Below are 19,404 nucleotides of genomic sequence, written 5' to 3' on the forward strand. Positions count from 1 at the left end.
GTTCCTCGCTGCAGTTGAGTAGTGGGTTGAGTGGGAAACTAAAACCACGGGTAAGGGGGAATTACTGTATGAATGAGGATACTATGGGCATCTTTTTGATTCACAGTTTTTTTGTTTCCTTTCTTGCCCCCCTTTTAACTCCTCTACCTCTCTCTTCAAAGCACAGAAACACAATTGTGTGTTTTAAGCAACCAAAAAAGTTTGGTGAGGAGGAAACAGTGCTTTTGAAGTATCCTCTCGCGTGCATTTTTAGATTAGTAAAAATGAAAGAGTTTCACATCTGTTTGTTTTACATCTATTCATAGAGGGCTGAGAAGCGTTAAAGATCCAGAAATTCTGACACCCTACTCAAACTGTCAAGTCATAAACCCTCAAGCAGCTTTTGGCCGTGGAATAAGGAATGTCTCCAGATTCTAAATATTTTTGAAATTGTTTGTTTCCATTAAAATGTTCAAAACACAAGAATGCATAGAGTCCTTTTATAAAACATTCTAAAGAAATTGATCTGTGATTTTATCTAGCATTAGAACATATGTTCCACTATAATGAGAAATTTATGAAAATTATGACCATCATAGGGTTTTTCCCCATGCAAAAGTATATTCTTGGGGAATGTAAGTATGTATCCATAGAGTCAGTAAGACAAACCATAAATGGAACGAATCAATCTGATACTAGGTTAATACTGCTGCACCTCAATAAAGGCTAAAGTATTTTTGTTTTCCAAAATTAATTGAAGCAGAGTCATGCAAAGGCAAAGGAGGATTCTCTATTTCAGATTCAGGATTGATTATTTTTTTTTTTTTTTTAAATTTTTTTTTCAACGTTTATTTTATTTTTGGGACAGAGAGAGACAGAGCATGAACGAGGGAGGGACAGAGAGAGAGGGAGACACAGAATCGGAAACAGGCTCCAGGCTCCGAGCCATCAGCCCAGAGCCCGACGCGGGGCTCGAACTCACGGACCGTGAGATCGTGACCTGGCTGAAGTCGGACGCTTAACCAACTGCGCCACCCAGGCGCCCCTCAGGATTGATTATTTTTATGAACATGTTTGCAAAATAGAAGCTATCTTCCCCTGCCGTGTTACTATTTATTAAAAGTTGATTTACTGATACCTGTTAAGAAACAGACTGTACTTCTAGATACCCTAATTTAACGAAAGCCAGCAGCTTGTGCCTTTTTAAAATTTCCCTTTAACAAAAACCAACAATGATTATTTTAAGGAAACAAAGGTATTTCTGAATTACTACTGTTATTCCAACCCTAAGTTTGCTGAGGTGGTTGGTAAATGAGTGCCTTTGGGTTAGATTGGAAAGGTTTCATAACTGTTTTGAGCAGGGTTTGGTTGTGAAAGGTGGCAGAAACATGGATTCGTAGCAGTAGGGTTGTGGTAAAACTTGGACATGCTTATGAACTCCAAACATTTCACTTAGAAGTGAGTTACCGCTAAAATAAATAGTCTTGGCAGGTAGTCAATAAGCAAGGTGCTCATAGCAGATTGATGTACTTTCCTCCCTGGATACTAGCTGCAGTTTGAGATTTGAAAGCTAGATTTTTGAGTCATGTGGCAGTGTCTGTCATCCCAGGAGGAGTAGAATAAAATGCTGGTAAAAGGAGTGAGTTTTTACTGTGAGTGTGGGTGGAAGTTGGAGTAGAGACAGAAGGCTGCAGGCTGGTTGCTGAACAGATGGGACGGTGACCCGGTGACGGAGATGTGGCCTGGAGAGAGGTGACAGAAAGGGGCTTTTCATCACGTGCCTGTGAAAACGCACTGCCTCCACCTTTCCTGTGTCCCTTACCTCATGTTCCATGTGGTCGTCTAGATGTCTTGCAAGATGAGAAACCTCTAAAGAGGAGCCTTCTCTCCAAAGTCTCACGAGAAACGAGGAAGAGAGGTTGCAGTGATCCCGGGGGCCCCGCACACAGTCCAGCCAAAAGGAAGGCGGCCAAGGTGACTGTTAAATCTGAAAATGCCAAGGTGAAGGATGAAGCTCTCAGCGATGGGGAGGACTTCAGGTGAGATGGCTGAGAAGCTTCCTGCCAGGTCTTGATTGCTGCCATCAGGGAGGTGTGAGTAATAAAACCTCCCCTTTTTTGCTTGTCACTAGGATCCGTGCAAAAGACGGGATCTTTAAACTCTTCCAGCTAGAGCTCAGACCACTAGTAAGATTCTTCTTAGCGGTTACAGTTGGCTGTTGAACAGCCAGGCTTGAACTGCAGGGGTCCACTTATATGTGGGTTTGTGTGTGTGTGTGTGTGTGTGTGTTTTATGATAAATACAGTAAGCTCTGTAAATGTAGTTTTTCTTCCTTGTGATATTTCAAATAACATTTTCTTTTCTCCAGCTGACCTTATGGTAAGAATACAGCATACAAGACATGTAACATGCAAAATATGTGTTAAACCCTGTGTGTGTTATCTATCGGTAAGACTCCCAGTCAACAGAAGCCTAGTAGTAGTTAGTAGTAGTTTTGGGGAGTTAAAAGTTCTGTGCGGATTTTCAATTTTTCAAGGGTATATAGTTTACCTCTCAAACTTTTCAGATAACAGTGACAGTGTGCAGAAAGTGATTTATTTGTGGTTACGCAGCTAGATGGTGGCAAAAACCAGGTGAGACCCAGGTCTTCTGACTTGCGGTCCAGTGCTCTTTCTCCTGCATAAAGGTATTCCATTCCGAAAATACTGGCCTGCCATTCCAGCTCTCTCTTGTACTGTCCTCGAGCACACTCTCCTCCCACCCAGCTGGACTTCTTGTCCCTCCTGCTTTGCCACCTGAGTTGTGCTCATTCTTCCCTGTACCTGGAATGTTTTCTTCCACCTAGAAGATGTGGATCAGAATCCATTTGCTTGACACTTTCATTGATTCTTCCCTCCTTTCCTCTGGTTTCTTGCAGCGTCTCTTACAAGTGTAGCTTGTCTGCCTCGTGTTGTGCTTATTTGTGCCCATGTCACGTACTGCACCTGCTCCCCTGGAAGCTCTCTGAGGCCTGGAACCACTCCTGGTTCGTTTTCGTGTGCCCTGTGGCATCTAGGGAAGGGCCTTTTGTTTGGCAGAAACTGAGCAAGATTTTTGCAGTGAATGCACATTCTTAGTAATATGTGGTGGACAGGGATTACAAGCCCAGTGATCTTCCACCTCCCAGGAAAGTTGTGGGGAAGAGAGGAAGAGGAAAACCAGAGGCAGTAGTCCCTTCAAAAACAAATCTTCAATCTTAGTGTTGGCTTTTCCAGCAACCTCCAGTCCTGGCAGAGAACAGTTGCCCAGGAGAGGGCAGCAGTAGACAAGAGCATGAGGAAGCAGGTCAATTTTGCACTCAGTTCATCTCCCTTTCCCTTAGGCTTTCCCTGAATCTGTCTCTGAGCTTACTGTTTCCTGGCTGCCCGTCCTCACTAGTTGGATTCTTTCTCCAGAGAAATCCACATACAGATAGACCAGGATACAGTCAGTTGAAGCTCTGGGACCTCCTTTCCCTTTCTGTTGAGAGTCCACCGCAGTCAAACCCATAGCACACGGACACTTCCGTTACATTCACTCTCAGGAGAAATGTTTTTGTTTCTGTGGCATTGAGAGAGAGAAACAGGCTAAAAAGGCAAAATGTGGAGTTTTAGAGCTGAAGACTGAGGATCGGTTATTTTAAATGTCTGCGCTGAAATCCGAGACGATGTTATCACCACTGTCAAACATTATAAAAGCTGAAAAGTAACTCAGAGCTCTAAACACATTTTAGAATGTATATGAAATTGCAAAGAGTAGGTTACATATTAACAACCATTTCATCTTGGGCCAGTTAGTCAGCTGTGGCCACTTCCCCGTGTCCTTATCTACTGAACCAGCTAGCTGCCCAAGCTTTTGTTGTTGTGTATGACAGACCTGCATACAGTCACATCCCTGCATACCCTGAAGTTAGAATTCCACTAGCTTCTGTCTCCTTACATCATAATTCTTAAAGTGGGGGGAAACAATTATCTGAGTTGGCTCCTGGTAGGACCAGCAAATGGGAATCCCCTCTTCTCCGTTGTGGTGCCCACCTGCACGTGTAGACACCCAGACACCACAGCTTTTACTTCTGGAACTCCCATTATTACTGTAGTTCCTTCTGATGTTCCCTGTACCCCCTGCAGGCTCAGCTGCGTTTTCCCTCACACAGCTCTAGGTTGTAGGGTCATTGCCTTCTTTCTGACAGCACATCCAGCGTCAGACTGATGATCAGAGCACATCTTGAGGAGCACTTGGGACCCACGCTGATGGAGGGTATGAGGCTCAGAGCTCACACATCATCTTTACATAATTGCAACAGGTTCTCAGCAAATAGAAGGAGTCCTTCTAGGGTATGGGAATCTTCTTCACCTTCCCTCCTGTGATCTTTACACAGGGACTTTGCCAGTGCCCCCAAGAAGGCACACCATCCAAAGAGAGAGGCTGCTGTGGACAAAGGCAGCTGTGAAGGAGACGAGGAGGAAGAAAGTGACGATGATTGGGAAGAGGTAGAAGGTAAAAACATCAGAGCTGTGTGATTGTGTTTTTCTGGTTGAATCGGCTTAGAGGCATGTCACTTAGTTACCCGTTGTTCCCTTTCGAAACTGAGATCTAATAAGGTTGCAGTAGGGACTTGCTTTTGATGCAAGGAAAAATTCATGACCAGGTTACCGAAAACGTATGGTCTTCCTCTGGTGGCTGTCAGGAGTAGATTGTGAAAGAGAGAGGGAACGTCATCTCGTAGAAAGCACACAGGCTTTGAGTCCTGGGTTCAGAGCCCAGCTTTGTCACTTATAGTGGAGTGAGCAAATCCACCTGTCAGAGCTGAGTTTTTTCACTGATGACATTCAGTAAGCATTGAATGCTCCCTGTGAGCTGTGCACAGGCTAGGATCCAGAACTGTGTTGGCGGAGGAAAGGTTTGCAAATGTAATGGGCCTAAAGCCTCATATATTCACAGTAAGTAGCCGCTAATATTATCATCCCTGATTCCTTCTGTCTAGCTTGACTCTATCTCAGCTCTTGATTTGGAAAATGATTTTTGAAAACCAACAAAAAAAATTTTTAATGTAGTACATAGACCCCACCTAGATTCCTAACTGTAACATTTGCCATATTGAATGTGTCTTTCTCTCTGCATATATACATTGTAGAACCATTTGAAAGTAAGTTGCAAGGGCGCCGGGGTGGCTCAGTCTCAGGATATGATCTCACAGTTCACCGGGTTAAGCCCCAAATCTGGCTCTGAGCTGACAGTGGGGAGCCTGCTTGGGATTCTCTCCCCCTCTCTCTGCCCCTCTCCTGCTTGTATGCATGCACTGCTCTCTCTGTCTCTGAAAAATAAACATTTAAAAAGAAAATAAGTTGCAGACACCCTGGCACTTTACTTGTAAATACTTCATGCATTTCAAGAATAAGACATTCTCCTACATGATAAAATATTTTCACACCTAAGAAAATGAAAAGTCCCCATTTGTTACAAAAATATCCTTCCTAGGTATGTTTTTGTTTGTTGCTAATCCAGGATCTAAGGTGTGAGCCTTGTATTTGGTTATACCGCTTTAGTCTCCTTTAGTCGAGAACAGTATGTGCTACCCAGCCCTGTTTTTTCACTTGTGGAACACTGCTGTTTTTGAAGAGTCGTGGCCTCTTCTTTTGTGGGATGTCTCATAGTCTAGTTTTGTCTGACAGACAGTCACACATCTCAGGGTGGTGGTAATGGGTTTCAGTGTCTCTTGGTTTCTTATACATGTAAGGTTTACCTGAATTTAGGTTCAGCTCTTAATACTGCATCCGTTAAGAGGCACCTAATATCAGGTTGTCCTACTAGTGACGCAAAGTTCGATCGTGTAAGGTGGTCCTGCCAGGTTGCAACAATATAAAGGTACATTTTTTCCTCTTTAATTAGCCGTCTCGGGTGGTACTAAAGAATTTCTTTTTAATGTTTCTTTTTGAGAGAGAACACACACCTGTGTGTGGGGAAGGGGCAGAGAGAGAGGGAGACAGAGGATCTGAAGCAGACTCTGCATTGTCAACAGAGAGCCTGATGCGGGGCTCAAACTCACAAACAGTGAGATTGTGACCTGAGCTGAAGTCAGACACTTAACCCATTGAGCCCCCCAGGTGCCCCTACTTAATGGTTTTAGTATGTTTTGATCTTTACCAAGTCAGAGATTATTACACTGAGCATTGCAAAATGGAATATTCTGAATCTGTCATTTCATATTCATCGATCAGGTGACTTTGATCTGTAAAGAAGAACTTTTTCTTTTAAGAATTTATTTTGAGTATCGTTGTGGACTCAGATATTTTAAAAATTGAAATATGTTATCAGTTAGTATTGTTATACTTTTTGATCTTCAGACTGTCCCAGATTTGGCTCGTGGGAGCCCCTTTAAGCCAGTTACCCTGCTGTGTCCTGTTGCTCTGGCCTTACTCATTTTTGAGAACATTTTCGTTTTCTGGCACAAGAAGATGTGCCAGGCCCACCCTATACTTTTCTTGCTCCAGACCTATAATCAGCTTTTGTTTCTGCAGGAAGTCCTGGCTCTTTTCAGTAGGGACCCGTATATACAAACCAGGTCTTGACATTAGGTGTGTTCATTACCAACGGGGTGTCAGTGCATCTGGACCCACAGCCGCTTTAAAAGGGCCTTTGCTGATGACATTCGCAGTTAGATCCAGTTCAGTGAATTCAGTTTATGTCAGCTAGCGTTTACAAGTGATGCAGGGGATAAAGAGAAAAAAAGATGCATTCCTCATCATTACAGGTTTGCGATTGGGGCTGTGAAGACCCCTCAGTCATTCCTCTATACAGAGCAAATTGTGATATGTGTTACTGTAGTAAAACAGAGAATAGAAAATTGTTCTTGTTTGGCACTTTTTTTTCCCTTGGATAAAGGCTAAGTCTCTACTAAAACACATACTTGAGCATCAGCTCCTTGATACCAGAGATCTGTATTTAATTCAACTCAGTGTTTCTGTGCCCTAGTTTCCTGTGTCTCTGGGTTGCTGTTCAATCAACTTCAATGAGCAATAAAGTAAAACAGCACAGTGTGTGGCATTTTTGAGGTACTCAAAAACATGATAGGAGTAGGGGACTCCTGCCTCGCATCTGTCCTGTTCTGTTCCTTACTCCCTCCATCTCAGCAGAACTCAATTTTGTTCGTGTGATCGCTGTTATAATAATTATTATCACTGATTTTTGAATATTTTTGTTGATAGAACTTAGTGAGCCTGTGCCGAGTGATGCAGGAGAAAATGCAGCCTTCTCTAAATCTGTCCTGCCTGTGAAGCCAGTGGAGATAGAAATTGAAACACCCCAGCAGGCAAAAGCCAGAGAAAGAAGGTAAGATTAGGCATTTGCTTCTAGATTCCTGTCGCATATAATCAGCAAGAGCTGCTATGTGACGAGAGCTTTTGAGAAACACGTAGGAGACCAGGGCTGAGTACCAAAGTGGTCAGGAGCCTTAGGTGGGAGAGCCCTGGGGTCACCTTTAGGACTTGAACAAGAATCTTGGTTTGTTCTCTGGCTGGGGCAGGGCGTGGAGAGAGAGGAAACTCTTAGGTATTAAACATCTGTTGTGTCCAAGGGCTCTGCGGGTTGTCTGTTAACTTAAACTTTAAGGTAGTTTGTGAGTGAGGACCTGGGCGCTCTGAGAAATTCAGTAAAGTTTTAGGAGTCACTCAGACAGGAAGTGGATGAGCCAAGATCTAAATCCCTCTCCATCCAACTTGACCCTCATCTTGTCGCACCACATCATACTGCACGATTTGAGGCAGTGCCCCACTGTGGTAGGGAGCCCCCATTCCATCCCTAGGTTCCTGGGACCGCTGTAGCCCCTGGTGGCTTGGGAATGTGTAACACCACACCTTGTAGTTAATGGCCAATGACTCCCGCTGTGTGACAGGCACATCATCAGGCACGAAGAAAGGAGATGATAGAAGTCATTCAAGAAGTGTGAAGTTGGCTTATGGATGCAGGGGACACCGGCATGAGAGACCTCTTACAGCAGAGCAGCACCAACAAATGAGTGTGCACCAATGTAGCACAAAAGTACCCATGCTAAGGGGGGGAATCCGTAATCGGGAGGTCAGACAGGCAGAGAGGACTGCTTGGAGAATGTGCACTTCAAAGCACGTCTGTGTGGCGTGTCGGGTAGAGAAAGTCTAGGCATTTAGGCGAGAAGGACCAGAAAATCTGCAGAAGGTAGCCAGCTTGCAGATTCGCCTGCACAACCTCGTGCGGGAAAACAAGGGGCGCCATTCATGAGACATCACAAGGGAAAGGAAGTGACTGGGGGCTGGGGTCAGGCGTCGCCCGTCTCCCACTTCATCCTCGGATTTTTCCATATGCATGGCAGTGAAAGGATAAAAATGGAGTTTGAGACATATCTTCGGAGGATGATGAACCGTTTCAGTAAAGAAGTCCGTGAGGACACACACAAGGTAAGGGCAGGGGTGAAAGGACAGTGTCCTCTCTGTCAAGGCAAGGTGGTGTGGTGCCAGAACTTTGGTCTCAGTGAAGCCTGGGAATAAGGAAAGGGATCGGCGTGGGTTGAGCAGCGGAGGAAGGCTTTATTGAAGAGAAAGGGCAGAGGACACAGGCTGGGGGGACTGCCCAGGCCGAGCTGAGAGCACATGGTGGGACGACCAGTGTGTCTGCATCTTGGGGGGTGCATGCATCGGAGGCCTGTGGAGAGCGAGGGAAGGGCACTTTGATGTCCCTTGGGTCGGCAGCGGCAGCCAGAGGAGGTAGAGACGGCAGAGGTGGAAGAGACCCGTGTGTCTGTAGCAGCCGCAGAAATATGGAGGTGAGGTGAATGCAGAGCAAGGACAGTGAAGAGATGAGACCCCTCCCCCCCCGCCGCCCCAAAGCCTTGAGGAGTATATGGGATAGCTGTGCTGCTTGTACCTTTTGGTAGAGGTGAAAGCAGGGGAAGAGTTAATACGGCTCCCAGATTGTAAGCTTCAGTGAGGGGAGAAGGGTGAGCCACTGACTCAAACGGGGTGGTCATAGTGGGTTTGACGACGGTTTTGCAGGGAAAATGATGTAAAGCTGTGGGGCGATGGGGAGCAGTCCTGTGATCATCTCATTAGGTTGGGGAGCAGTTGGAACTCAGGTGAAGGGCAGACGTGGGGTCTGCAGTGGGAGGGGCTGGGTTCTTCCAGGGCTGGGGGGCTAGCAGCGTGGTGAACCCGTGCCGACCCCCAGCTTGGACAGTTGCTGGCGCTTGTGCGGCCTCGACCTTCTCTCCCACAACTCACTTTTCCTGCCAATCTTTTTGGAGCAAACCCCAGACGTTGTAGAACGTCATCCGTAAATCCTACAGCATATATCTAAAAGACAAGGCCTTTAAAAGAAAAAAAAAAAGTTTTTATTTTGCAATTTTGAGATTTGATTATTTCTGTGAGGGAATAAGTAGGGAGGGGACAGGGTGACAAAGTCTTGGGAAATGGCTGACATGGAATTTTTCTTTCTGTATGTAGAAATAACAACAAAGAACTCCTGCCCACAAAATGTCACTCAGTCTGGCAGCAGAAGCCCCTCCGGTTTTCAGCCTACCATCTTCCCCTTTTTCCCAGGTTCACCTGTTGTGCCTGCTGGCAAATGGTTTCTATCGCAGTAACATTTGCAACCAGCCAGATCTGCTTGCCATTGGCCTGTCCATCATCCCAGCTCGCTTTACCCAAGTGCCACCTCAAGACGTGGATGCCTGCTACCTGTCGAACCTGGTGAAATGGTACGGCCCTCCAGCCCGTCCTGCAGAACCCCAGTGTAGGACTTATGTCTCGCAGAGTCTGGGGGCAGGTCAGTTCCACACACCTTCCCTGAAAGGATCCTATATGCCAGGCCTTGGGCACAGCACTGAAGACAGAGAAGCGTCAGGCATGATCTCTGCCCTCGAAGAGCTCCCAGGCTGGCCGGGAAGACCGGTGCACTCAGTTCATCAGGGTAGCGTGCTGGTAGGAGTGCTCAGGAGGGGATGTGCTGGGGCCTGTGGGTGCACAGAGCAGCCGGGGGTCTGGGAAGGCAACCAGGGATGTGAGTGTGGCGGGGTCCTCAGTGGTGAGCAGGGGTCAAGCCGCTCAGACTGGGAAAAGCAGGGCATAGGCAGCCGAGGCTCATGCTCCCTTCCGAGACCGTCCCTTCTGATTTTCTTGGCTATAAAAGAATAGCGAGCATTCCTCTTTGCCATGACCTGTGACACAGGGAACGCCTGGTTTCTTTCCAGGTTCATTGGAACATTTACAGTTAATGCAGACCTTTCAACCAACGAGCAAGATGGCCTACAGACCACATTGGAAAGGAGATTTGCTATTTACTCTGCGCGGGATGATGAAGAGTTGGTCCACGTAAGTGGTCTTCCTGGCAGCACTGTTCTTTAGGACTGTTAGCAAATGACCATGGCAGTCATGTGCCAGATACTGTTCCAGTGTTTTCCATGTTCTTACTCAGTCCTCGTAAGATAAAAAATAGGTTCTGAAGCTCAGAGAGGCCAAAAAACTTTCTCAGGGTCATTCCGTTGGGAAGCCCTGGAGTCCGGATCGAGACCAGTGACTATTGCTTGCCGTCCTGGAGTACAGAGCACTTCAGTTTTGGTCAGGCGCCCTCGACTTGTTTCCATTAAATATCCAGAAATTACATCCAGACATCCCAGGGAAATGGTTTTTCAAACACTGGCTGCCGAAATCCTTCAGGAAGTGTTTTCCTCCCTTCCAGTTTGAGCAGCGACACTGGCCGGTTGCTGTGCGGCGAGGAGAGTTCTGTCCACCAAGATGTTGTTGTGTCTGAAAAACAGAGGTAGAAATGCAGTTTTACCCCTGAAAGATTCCTGTTAATCACGTATGCTTGTGTCTGAGCTCCAGCTTTTCTCTTTGTTCAGGGCAAGAGACCAGACTTCTTGGATCTTAAGAGCCCAAATGAGAGGCATCTTTACCTGTCTTCTGATCTGGCTTGAAAAAGTCTCATATCTGACACGGCCAGGAATCATGCCAAAATGCCACCTCCCAGGGACAAGCATTAATATTTGAGTTCTGTCCTCCCTGTCTTTGTTGCTGTGTGTATTTGCAAAGTATTTTCCCACCCCAAAATGATACCGTGTGCCCATTAAATAGTTACCCGGCATTCTGCTTCCTCCTCCCTCTCCCTTAAGCACCTGGCAGCCACCGGTCTGCCTTCCGTCTCCACAGATTTACGTGTTCTGGATGTTTCATGTGGAAGCAATACAACCTGTGACCTTCTGTGACTGGATAGACCACATGTTGTTTATTCATCAGTTGGGCATTTCGGTTGTTTCCATCTCTTGGCTGTTGTAAGGAGCACTGCCGTAAACGTGTGCGTACGTGTACTTAACTCGAGCTCTTGTTTTCACTTCTTCTGAGGAGTGGAGTTGCTGGGTCATTCCGTGTTTAACTTTTTGAGGAATCGTCAGACTTTTCCACAGCGGCTGCACCGTTGCACGTTCCCACCAGCAGGGTGCAGGGACTCCACTTTGTCCACATCTTCGCCAATGCTCGTTGTTTTCCTTTAAAAAATTTTTTTTATTGTAGTCATCCGAAGGGGTGTGAAGTGGTATCTCGTTGTGGTTTTGACTTACGTTTCCCTGGTGACTCGTGATGGTTAGCGTCTCCATGTGGTTATTGGCCATTTGTATATCTCCTTCAGAGAAATACCCAAGTAAATCCAATGCCTGTTTTTTAGTTGGGTTCTCTGTCTTTTTTTTTGTTCAATCGGGAGAGTTCTGTATGTACTCTAGACACTAGGCACCTGTCACATATGCAAATATTCTCTCCTATTCTGTAGGTTGTCTTTTCCCTTTCTTGATAAAGTCTGTTGATGTACAAAAGTTTTCATTTTGTCAAAGTTCAGTTTTTCTGTTTTTCCTTTGTTCCTTATACTTTTGGTGTCATATCTAAAAATCCATTGCCAAATCCAAGCTCACGTAGATTTCTTCCTCTGTTTTCTGCTAGGAGTTTTATACTTGTAGACCTCTTACATATAGGTCTTTCATCCATTTTGAGTTACTATTTATATATGATGTGAGGTGAGCATTCACCTTCATTCTTTTGCATGTGGAGACACAGTCGTTCCAGCACCCTTGGTTGAGGAGACCGCTCTCCCAGCTATCTGTTGTGTTATCTTCACTGTTGGCCGAAGAGACAAGATTTTCAGTGGGGATTGCATGGTCTTGGCACCCTCATCAAAAATCAATTGCCCGAGGATGTATGGGTTAATTCTAATTCCATTTATCCACCATGACTCCTTGTCTCCTCTATTCTGACAGTTTCTCAGTCTTCTCTTGTCCTTGCTATCTTGATACTTTTGAAGAATACTGCTTAGGAATTTTATGGGGGGTCCCTCAATTTGGGTTTCTTTGATGTTTTCTCACCCCCTCTGCTTTTAACTTCAGAAGAAACGTGCAAAAGTAATCTTTTTTTTCGTCACAACATGGCTTTTCATGGAAAACTCACCCTCCTATTTCTGGCTTTCTCAGCTGGGCGTTACAGTAATTCAGGAGAAGCGGGTCCCTGAGGTCCGCATGGGAAGATCTTGCTCAGATACTTTGTCACTGTCACTGTCGCTGTTTTGGAGGTTTATTCCCCCAACCAGGCTCCCATCCTTACAGGGTAACAGATTTTTAGAGTCGCAGCCTCCAGTTGAAAGACTCCTTGTGGGAAAAATGGAAAATGGAGTAGACTTTGGGGATCTGGTGATAATGATGTTTTCTGTTTTTTCTTCTTAGAGTGATGTCATTTAATTATTTTCTCTTAATCACATGCACGACATATGTTGAATACAGAACAATCAGAAGATAGATAAATTGGAAAAAAAATCACCTGTAAACACCCATATCCCCAAAATGGGTCCTTTTCTAAACACGCTTATATGTTTATATTTCTATACTTTTTTTTTTTTTTTACAAAAATTAACATTACACATAAAAAGCAAACCATTTTTCTACGAAGATAAATCTCTTCAGCATTATTATTATTATTATTATTATTATTTTACATTATTTTTCAGAGAGAGAGACAGAGCACAAGTGGGAGAAGGGGCAGAGAGAGAGGGAGACACAGAATCCAAAGCAAGCTCCAGGCTCCTAGTTGTCAGCACAGAGCCCGACACAGGGCTTGAACTCACAAACCGTGAGATCATGACCTGAGCCAAAGTCGGATACCTAACCGACTGAGCCACCCAGGTGCCCCTCTCCAGGATTATTTTTAATAGCATGGAGGTTTCCAGCCTCTCTTGCTTGGTTGTTTCTGACTTTTCCCCGTTATAAAAATCTACCCACAAGAAACAACATAGAATTAGTTAAATCCTCATATTTTTTTTTTCTTAGAATAAATGTGTCATTGTTTTTCATTGTAGATATTTTTACTGATTCTCCGGGCCCTGCAGCTCCCCACCCGACTGGTATTGTCTCTGCAGCCGGTTCCTCTGAAGTTACCTACAGCAAAGGTGGGGTTCTCCCAGAGGGTAGTTGTGTCAATAAGAAGGGAGAAATTCTCGCACTTCACAAAAAAATTGGTCATTGGACTTTTTTCAAGGGTTGGTATTCACAGGGCATGGGCCTCTTGGAGCCTGCCTTGCACGTCCCCTGTGTTGGGAAGACTGGACACCAGTGGGCCTCCGGCAGCCTGAGCTTGATGGAGCTTGAGGTGTAGAGAGGGGCCTGAGAGAGATCTTGGCTCCTTGGTGGGTTAGTTTCTGCCGTGAGGTGCAGTAGAAAGGCCCCATCCTCCTCCCCCTCCTCCTCGTCAGTGTGGAGTGATAGCGGGTGAAGGACTCTGCATTCCGCCATCGTCTAAGGAGGAGGCTCGGTGCTGTACTCACTGCACTGTTAGCACGGTCTGAAACGTAGTGTCAGAGGTGGATTTTTTTTGTTTTTAAGTTTACTTATCTATTTATTTATTTATTTATTTATTTATTTATTTATTTATTTATTTATTTATTTTGAGAGAGAGACAATGAGTGGGAGAGGGGCAGAGAAGGAGGGGGACAGAGGATCCGTAGTGGGCTCTGTGCTGACAGCACAGATGCAGGGTTCGAACTCGAAACCATGAGATCATGACCTGAGCCAAAGTCGGCCGCTCAACCGACTGAGCCGCCCAGGCGGCCCTGAAATTCTGTATTCTTAATGCAACAACTTTATTAAGTCTGTCAGTATTTTGTTTGCAAGATACGTTATGTGCCAAAAAAAAAAAAAAAAAAAAAAGGTACATTGTATGCAAGGTGTGTATTATTGCCAAGGACACTGAGATTCAGAGGTTCATATGTACCTAATGATACGTTTATGGGTACATACGGAGACGTTTATAGGTGTTTATGTATAAGTCTATGTGTAAAAAATATTTGAAAGCAAGTGAATAAACGTCTGCATACTTTACTGGCACCATAGAAGAAAGGAGAAACAGAGCTGGGATTGGAGCCCAGGTTTGTCTGTTTCCGGTGTTCTTTTCCCCGGGCCACACTCCAGAGTGGAAAGAGTCACACTGTGGCCTAAGGTGCCTTGGGTTTCAGTGAATGCCGTCTTACAGTCCTAAAGTCGAGCCAGCCTGTCACTGTCTGAGCTGGGGACATCCTGTGTACATGGGTTCTGTAGCCAGTGACTTGGGCCTGGTAGATTATAGGATCTCCTATCATTAGCAAAAAAAAAAAAAGGAAAAAACAAAAATTCCTCTTCTGTTTAAGGGAAAGAAAGCTTCCAAGGAGAGATCTACAGAGGGTCCCGGAGGCTCCTTGGAAACTTCCAGCCCAGTTCCGGAAAACCAAGCTAAACCCAAGAGTGGCAAGGGGACCGGACAAGAGAGCACTCCTTCTGCGGGCACTGGCAGTCCAAGCGCCAGAGGGAAGAGGAGCAAGGCAGCCGCGGTTGGGAAGAAACGGCGTGGGCCCTCCTCCAGTGAGGAAGAGGAGTGCAAGGCGGGGGAGCAGGAGGAGGGCCGCCGGAGACGTCGGCAGGGCCGGGAGCGGCAGGTGGCCTCCAGGGTGTCGTACAAAGAGGAGAGTGGGAGTGAGAGGGGCAGCAATGGCTCTGACTTCGAGCCGTCCAGTGGGGAAGCCCGTCATTCATCCGATGAGGATTCTGAGCCTGGCCTTCCCAGGCAGAGGAGGGCCCCGGGCCCCCAGAGGACAAAGGCAGGGTCTAAGAGTGACTCCAGGACCCACCGTGGAAAGCACCCTAGGCGCTCTGGCTTTCCGGCAGCGTCCACGAGCTCTTCGAGCAGTAAGAGCAAGCGAGGCAAGAAAATCTCCAGTGATGGTGAGGGGGCACAGAGAGGGACAGCGGCCGGCAGAGACCAGTGGCTGGAGGTGTTCTGTGAGCAGGAGGAAAAGTGGGTGTGTGTGGACTGTGTGCACGGTGTGGTGGGCCAGGCCGTGGCCTGTTACAAGTACGCCACCAAGCCCATGACCTACGTGGTGGGCATCGACGGTGACGGCTGGGTCCGGGATGTCACCCAGAGGTACGACCCAGCCTGGATGACCACAACCCGCAAGTGCCGAGTTGATGCCAAGTGGTGGGCTGAAACCTTGAGACCGTATCAGAGCCCGTTGGTGGAGAGGGAGAAGAAGGAGGACTCAGAGGTAAGGCTGGCGGGGAGGGAGGACGAGGGGACTCAGAGGGAAGGCGGGCAGAGAGGGAGGAGGAGGAGGACTGAGGGAAGACTGGCAGGGAGGGAAGAGGAGGGGGGACTCAGAGGGAAGGCCTCAGCTGCCACAGGTTCGAGGCCCATCTTGGTGCACCTTATGTGTGCCCAGCCCCATGTGGGGTTGTCTTTGAGTGTGAGCTCCTATAATTATCACAACAGTACTATAGAGCTGGGATGATTATTGCCTTAATTTTACCAGTTAAAAATGTAGGACCTGAGAGATAAACTGCCTTCGTACTTGAACCCGTGTCTATCTGGGTTTGAAGGCATATACTGTGTGTGTTTTTAGTTATTGCCTAGTTGTAAATTTGGAGCTTGAAAATAATTTATGCAAGTCCTATAAATTGCACTCCGTGAAGAAAAACTCATGAATGTGATGGTCCTCTGTGTCCCCGCCTGTGCCCCCCCCCCCATGCACACTCAAAGGAGCACACACACACAAATGTCCCTCCTCGGATCTAGAACACTCCTCTCCTGGGAAGGGAGGGACTCCGGAAGGCACTCTGGGAAGCAGGCTGCTAAGACATAGCACAGTGTGTGTGTCCTAGGACTCCCCATTGACCCGAGCCCCTTACGCATGAGTTATGTTGGGTAGAGCTCAGCCTTTGCCCAGATTTGCCAACGAATTAGTCCCACCTTGTCAGGACCGGTGAAGCGTGGGTTTATGTGCCACTCTCCGTAGCCGTGCAGTTCACTCTGCTGAGAGTTCAGTCCGGCGGCGTTCGGGCTCATTTTACTCAGAAGTGATGGGGAGGTGGGAATTGTGCAGGTGGCGTCCTGACTAAAGTGTTTGCGGTGGAGGCTGACCGCGCTCCTACTCCCGACCACTCCGCCTTGCCAGTCCTTGCCAGTCTACGAGGGCCGTTTAGAAAGATGCCAGGGAAGGCGCAGGGCCTTTGGGGAATAGGATGTGAACTACAGCAGGGGAATCGCCCACTGCGAAATCCAGAGCCTTGAAGAAGGGCTAGGAGAACAAGTAGTAGTTATAGCGGACTAAGCCGAGTCACACAGCGTGAACGGCCCCTTTGAGTGTCCCGGGAGAGCGGGGTCAAGTACACGCACACTGCAGGCTAGTGGTGTCACTTCCGCGTGAGGCCGCCTGAAGAAAGCCCGTGTGTCTTCCCCGAGGAACAGAGTAGGCGCTGCTCTGCGAGGGCTGCCAGGGGTCTGAGCGCTGAGAGTGAATAGGTTAGGTGACCCTTCCGAGCTGCCACGAGCCACAGAATTACATGCTTCTGCAGCTTTTGATTTATCTAAAATCTATCTGGGGACGTTACTGTTACTGGTGCTTGTTAAACCTCTGCTCCACTGTTTCCGAACAGTGGGGGTCTAAGGGGGTCTAAGGATCGCCCACCTCAGACCTCCCCTCCTCTTCCAGACATGCTCAGTGTTGTCTCTCTGGCCTTTGCAGTTTCAGGCAAAGCACCTGGGCCAGCCTTTGCCAACGGTCATTGGCACATATAAGAACCACCCTTTGTACGCCCTGAAGAGGCATCTACTGAAATACGAGGCCATCTACCCCGAGACAGCCGCCATTCTGGGGTATTGTCGAGGAGAGGCTGTCTACTCCAGGTGCGTGAGGCGGCCCGGTGGCTTTGTCTTCCCGATGGCCCGGGACTAGCGGCCTTCTGGGGCAGGGGGCTGCTAACGTCGGCCCTTTAGTCAGAAGGGTTGAGCTTTGTGGTGTGTGTGCACGCTGTCCCACGTGGGACGTGGGTAGAGGGAATGTAGCTTAAAGATGAGAACAACACGGATTGAAAGACCAGCAGGTGAAGAAAGGTTATGGGGAGAAATAAAAAGTACAACAAGGTCTGTATAAGAATAAAAAAACATACCCATAAAATAGAAGGAAGAAAAGATTTGATCCTGACAAACTGAGTGCATATTTTAATGGGGACAAAACTTCTCTCCGGGAAGATGAAAACATTCTGGAGATGGATGGTGGGGACGGTTACTCGACACTGTGAATGCAGTTGATGCCACTGAACTGCACACTTAATCACGGTGAAGATGATGCATTTTATGTATATTTTCTCCACACCAAAAAAAAAAAAAAAAAAAAAAAAAAAAATTGCCAGAGAATGGGGGAAGGGAATAAGAGAAAATGAATGTAAAATATACACAAAATGAAAACAAATCACTTTAACGTCAATTTAATGTGTGGAACAGAGAAATGTAGAAGCAGCACTTTTAAGAAATAGCAGATGAGAGAAATAATAACTAACAGAAGTGATTTTTTTAAAACATGGTAATGCAAGACCAAAGGTAGAGTAGAGGAAAGAGAAAACCAGGAAACCGGGAAATCACACGGGTGGGTGGAGTGAGTCCTGTGCGCAGGAGTCAGCCCTGCAGGGAGACGGCCACAGCCCCTGTTCAGGGTCTGTGGTGGGACTTCGTCTTCCAGCCTGCTCAGGGCCTCAGCTGCGACGACGAGAGGCTCCCGGGGCCCGGCCGCCCTAACCGAGGCGGTAAGGCACAGGCTTCCTGACGCGGTTGTGGGAGAGGAGGTCTGGTAGGAAGAAAGTGCCAGCATGATCCGCAGGAACCACACGTCCACCATAGGAAGAAAGCATTAGAGGTGGACGGTTTTTCTGGTAGTAAAAGACACCAAGCAAAGTGTGCCATTTAACCCTTTGAAAGCATACAGTCCAGTGCTGTTAAGTACATTGACATATAATGTACACATAATGTATGTAATGTACATATATGTACGTATAATGTACATTTAAATGTACAACCATCCGCCCCCGCATCTCCAAAACTTTTTCATCTTCCCAAACTGAGACTCTGTCCCCGTTGAACACTAACTCCCCGCCCCGCTTCCCACAGCCGCTGGCACCCACCCGCCTACTTTCTGTCTCTGTGCATTTGACTCCTTTCAGGACCTCGCATGAGTGGGACCATGCAGTATTTGTCCTTGTGTGCCTGACGCCCGGGGGGTGGACACTTGTTGCTTTCCTTTCTGGCTTTTGTGAACCGTGCCGCTGTGGACAGGGGTTGTGCAGCTGTCTCTTTGAGACGCTGCTTCCGGCTCTTTGGGGTGTATGCCCAGAAGTGGTGTTGCGGGATCATGTGGGACTTGGGTGTTTCACTTAGTGAAGAACCGACACGCTATTTTCCACAAAGCCTGCATTGTTTTACAGTCTCCCCAGCAGAGGACAAGATCCCAATATTTCCACACTCTTGCCGACACTTGTGTTCTGGTTTTTGTAGTCATAGCTGCCCTCATGGGTGTGAAATAGGAGCCGAGATTTATTCTGACAGGGCTGTGTCCACTTCCCCGCTGTGCTCCTTGGGAACGTCCAGATAGTGCCCGCCTGCCCCGCCTAAGACCGTGACCACAACTCCTTTGGGCAATCGGAGATGGGCTGCCTTCGGCAGGAGTGTGGGTAGCGCTCCCAGCTCGGACAGGGATGCTGTGGACAGAGGAGCGCTGCCCCCGCGCTGTGGACCTGGAACGTGTCTGGTCCTCCAGCAACCTGCCAAAGCAGAGAGGACAGAGCTCATTACCCCTGATTGACAGAGGAGGACGCTGGGGATCAGGAAGGGAAAGTGGCTTGTCCGGGGTCACTCTGTTAGGCAGTGGCACAGAGAAGGCAGTACGCCCCTTGTGCCCCGTCCTGTGCCGAAGGTCAGCCTCAGACGGGGCGGTCGGTGAAGGGCCTGATTTCTGCACTGGAAGGGCACTCAGTGCCCTTGTTCACTGGAGCCGCGCTCTGGGCAGAGCTCAGGGCTGCCAGCTGAGGAAGAGACAGCCTTGCCCTGTCAA

At 47.4% G+C, this 19,404-nt stretch overlaps 1 protein-coding gene across 3 annotated transcripts in view; it reads left to right on the forward strand.

Moving 5' to 3' along the window:
• Positions 1-19,404, forward strand: part of XPC (XPC complex subunit, DNA damage recognition and repair factor) — a 29,335-nt gene that overhangs the window by 4,148 nt on the left and 5,783 nt on the right. For all 3 annotated transcript variants that reach the window (XM_053896811.1, XM_053896812.1, XM_019433583.2), the window contains exons 2-10: positions 1,826-2,018; positions 4,376-4,494; positions 7,203-7,326; positions 8,342-8,426; positions 9,564-9,721; positions 10,214-10,334; positions 13,354-13,443; positions 14,677-15,570; positions 17,047-17,207. In XM_053896811.1, coding sequence (XP_053752786.1) covers positions 1,826-2,018; positions 4,376-4,494; positions 7,203-7,326; positions 8,342-8,426; positions 9,564-9,721; positions 10,214-10,334; positions 13,354-13,443; positions 14,677-15,570; positions 17,047-17,207 — 1,945 coding nt within the window. The remainder of the gene's footprint in view (positions 1-1,825; positions 2,019-4,375; positions 4,495-7,202; positions 7,327-8,341; positions 8,427-9,563; positions 9,722-10,213; positions 10,335-13,353; positions 13,444-14,676; positions 15,571-17,046; positions 17,208-19,404) is intronic.

The sequence above is a fragment of the Panthera pardus genome, unplaced genomic scaffold (genome assembly GCF_024362965.1).
Source record: "Panthera pardus isolate Hobbes unplaced genomic scaffold, ASM2436296v1 HiC_scaffold_8, whole genome shotgun sequence".
Classification (NCBI taxonomy): domain Eukaryota; kingdom Metazoa; phylum Chordata; class Mammalia; order Carnivora; family Felidae; genus Panthera; species Panthera pardus.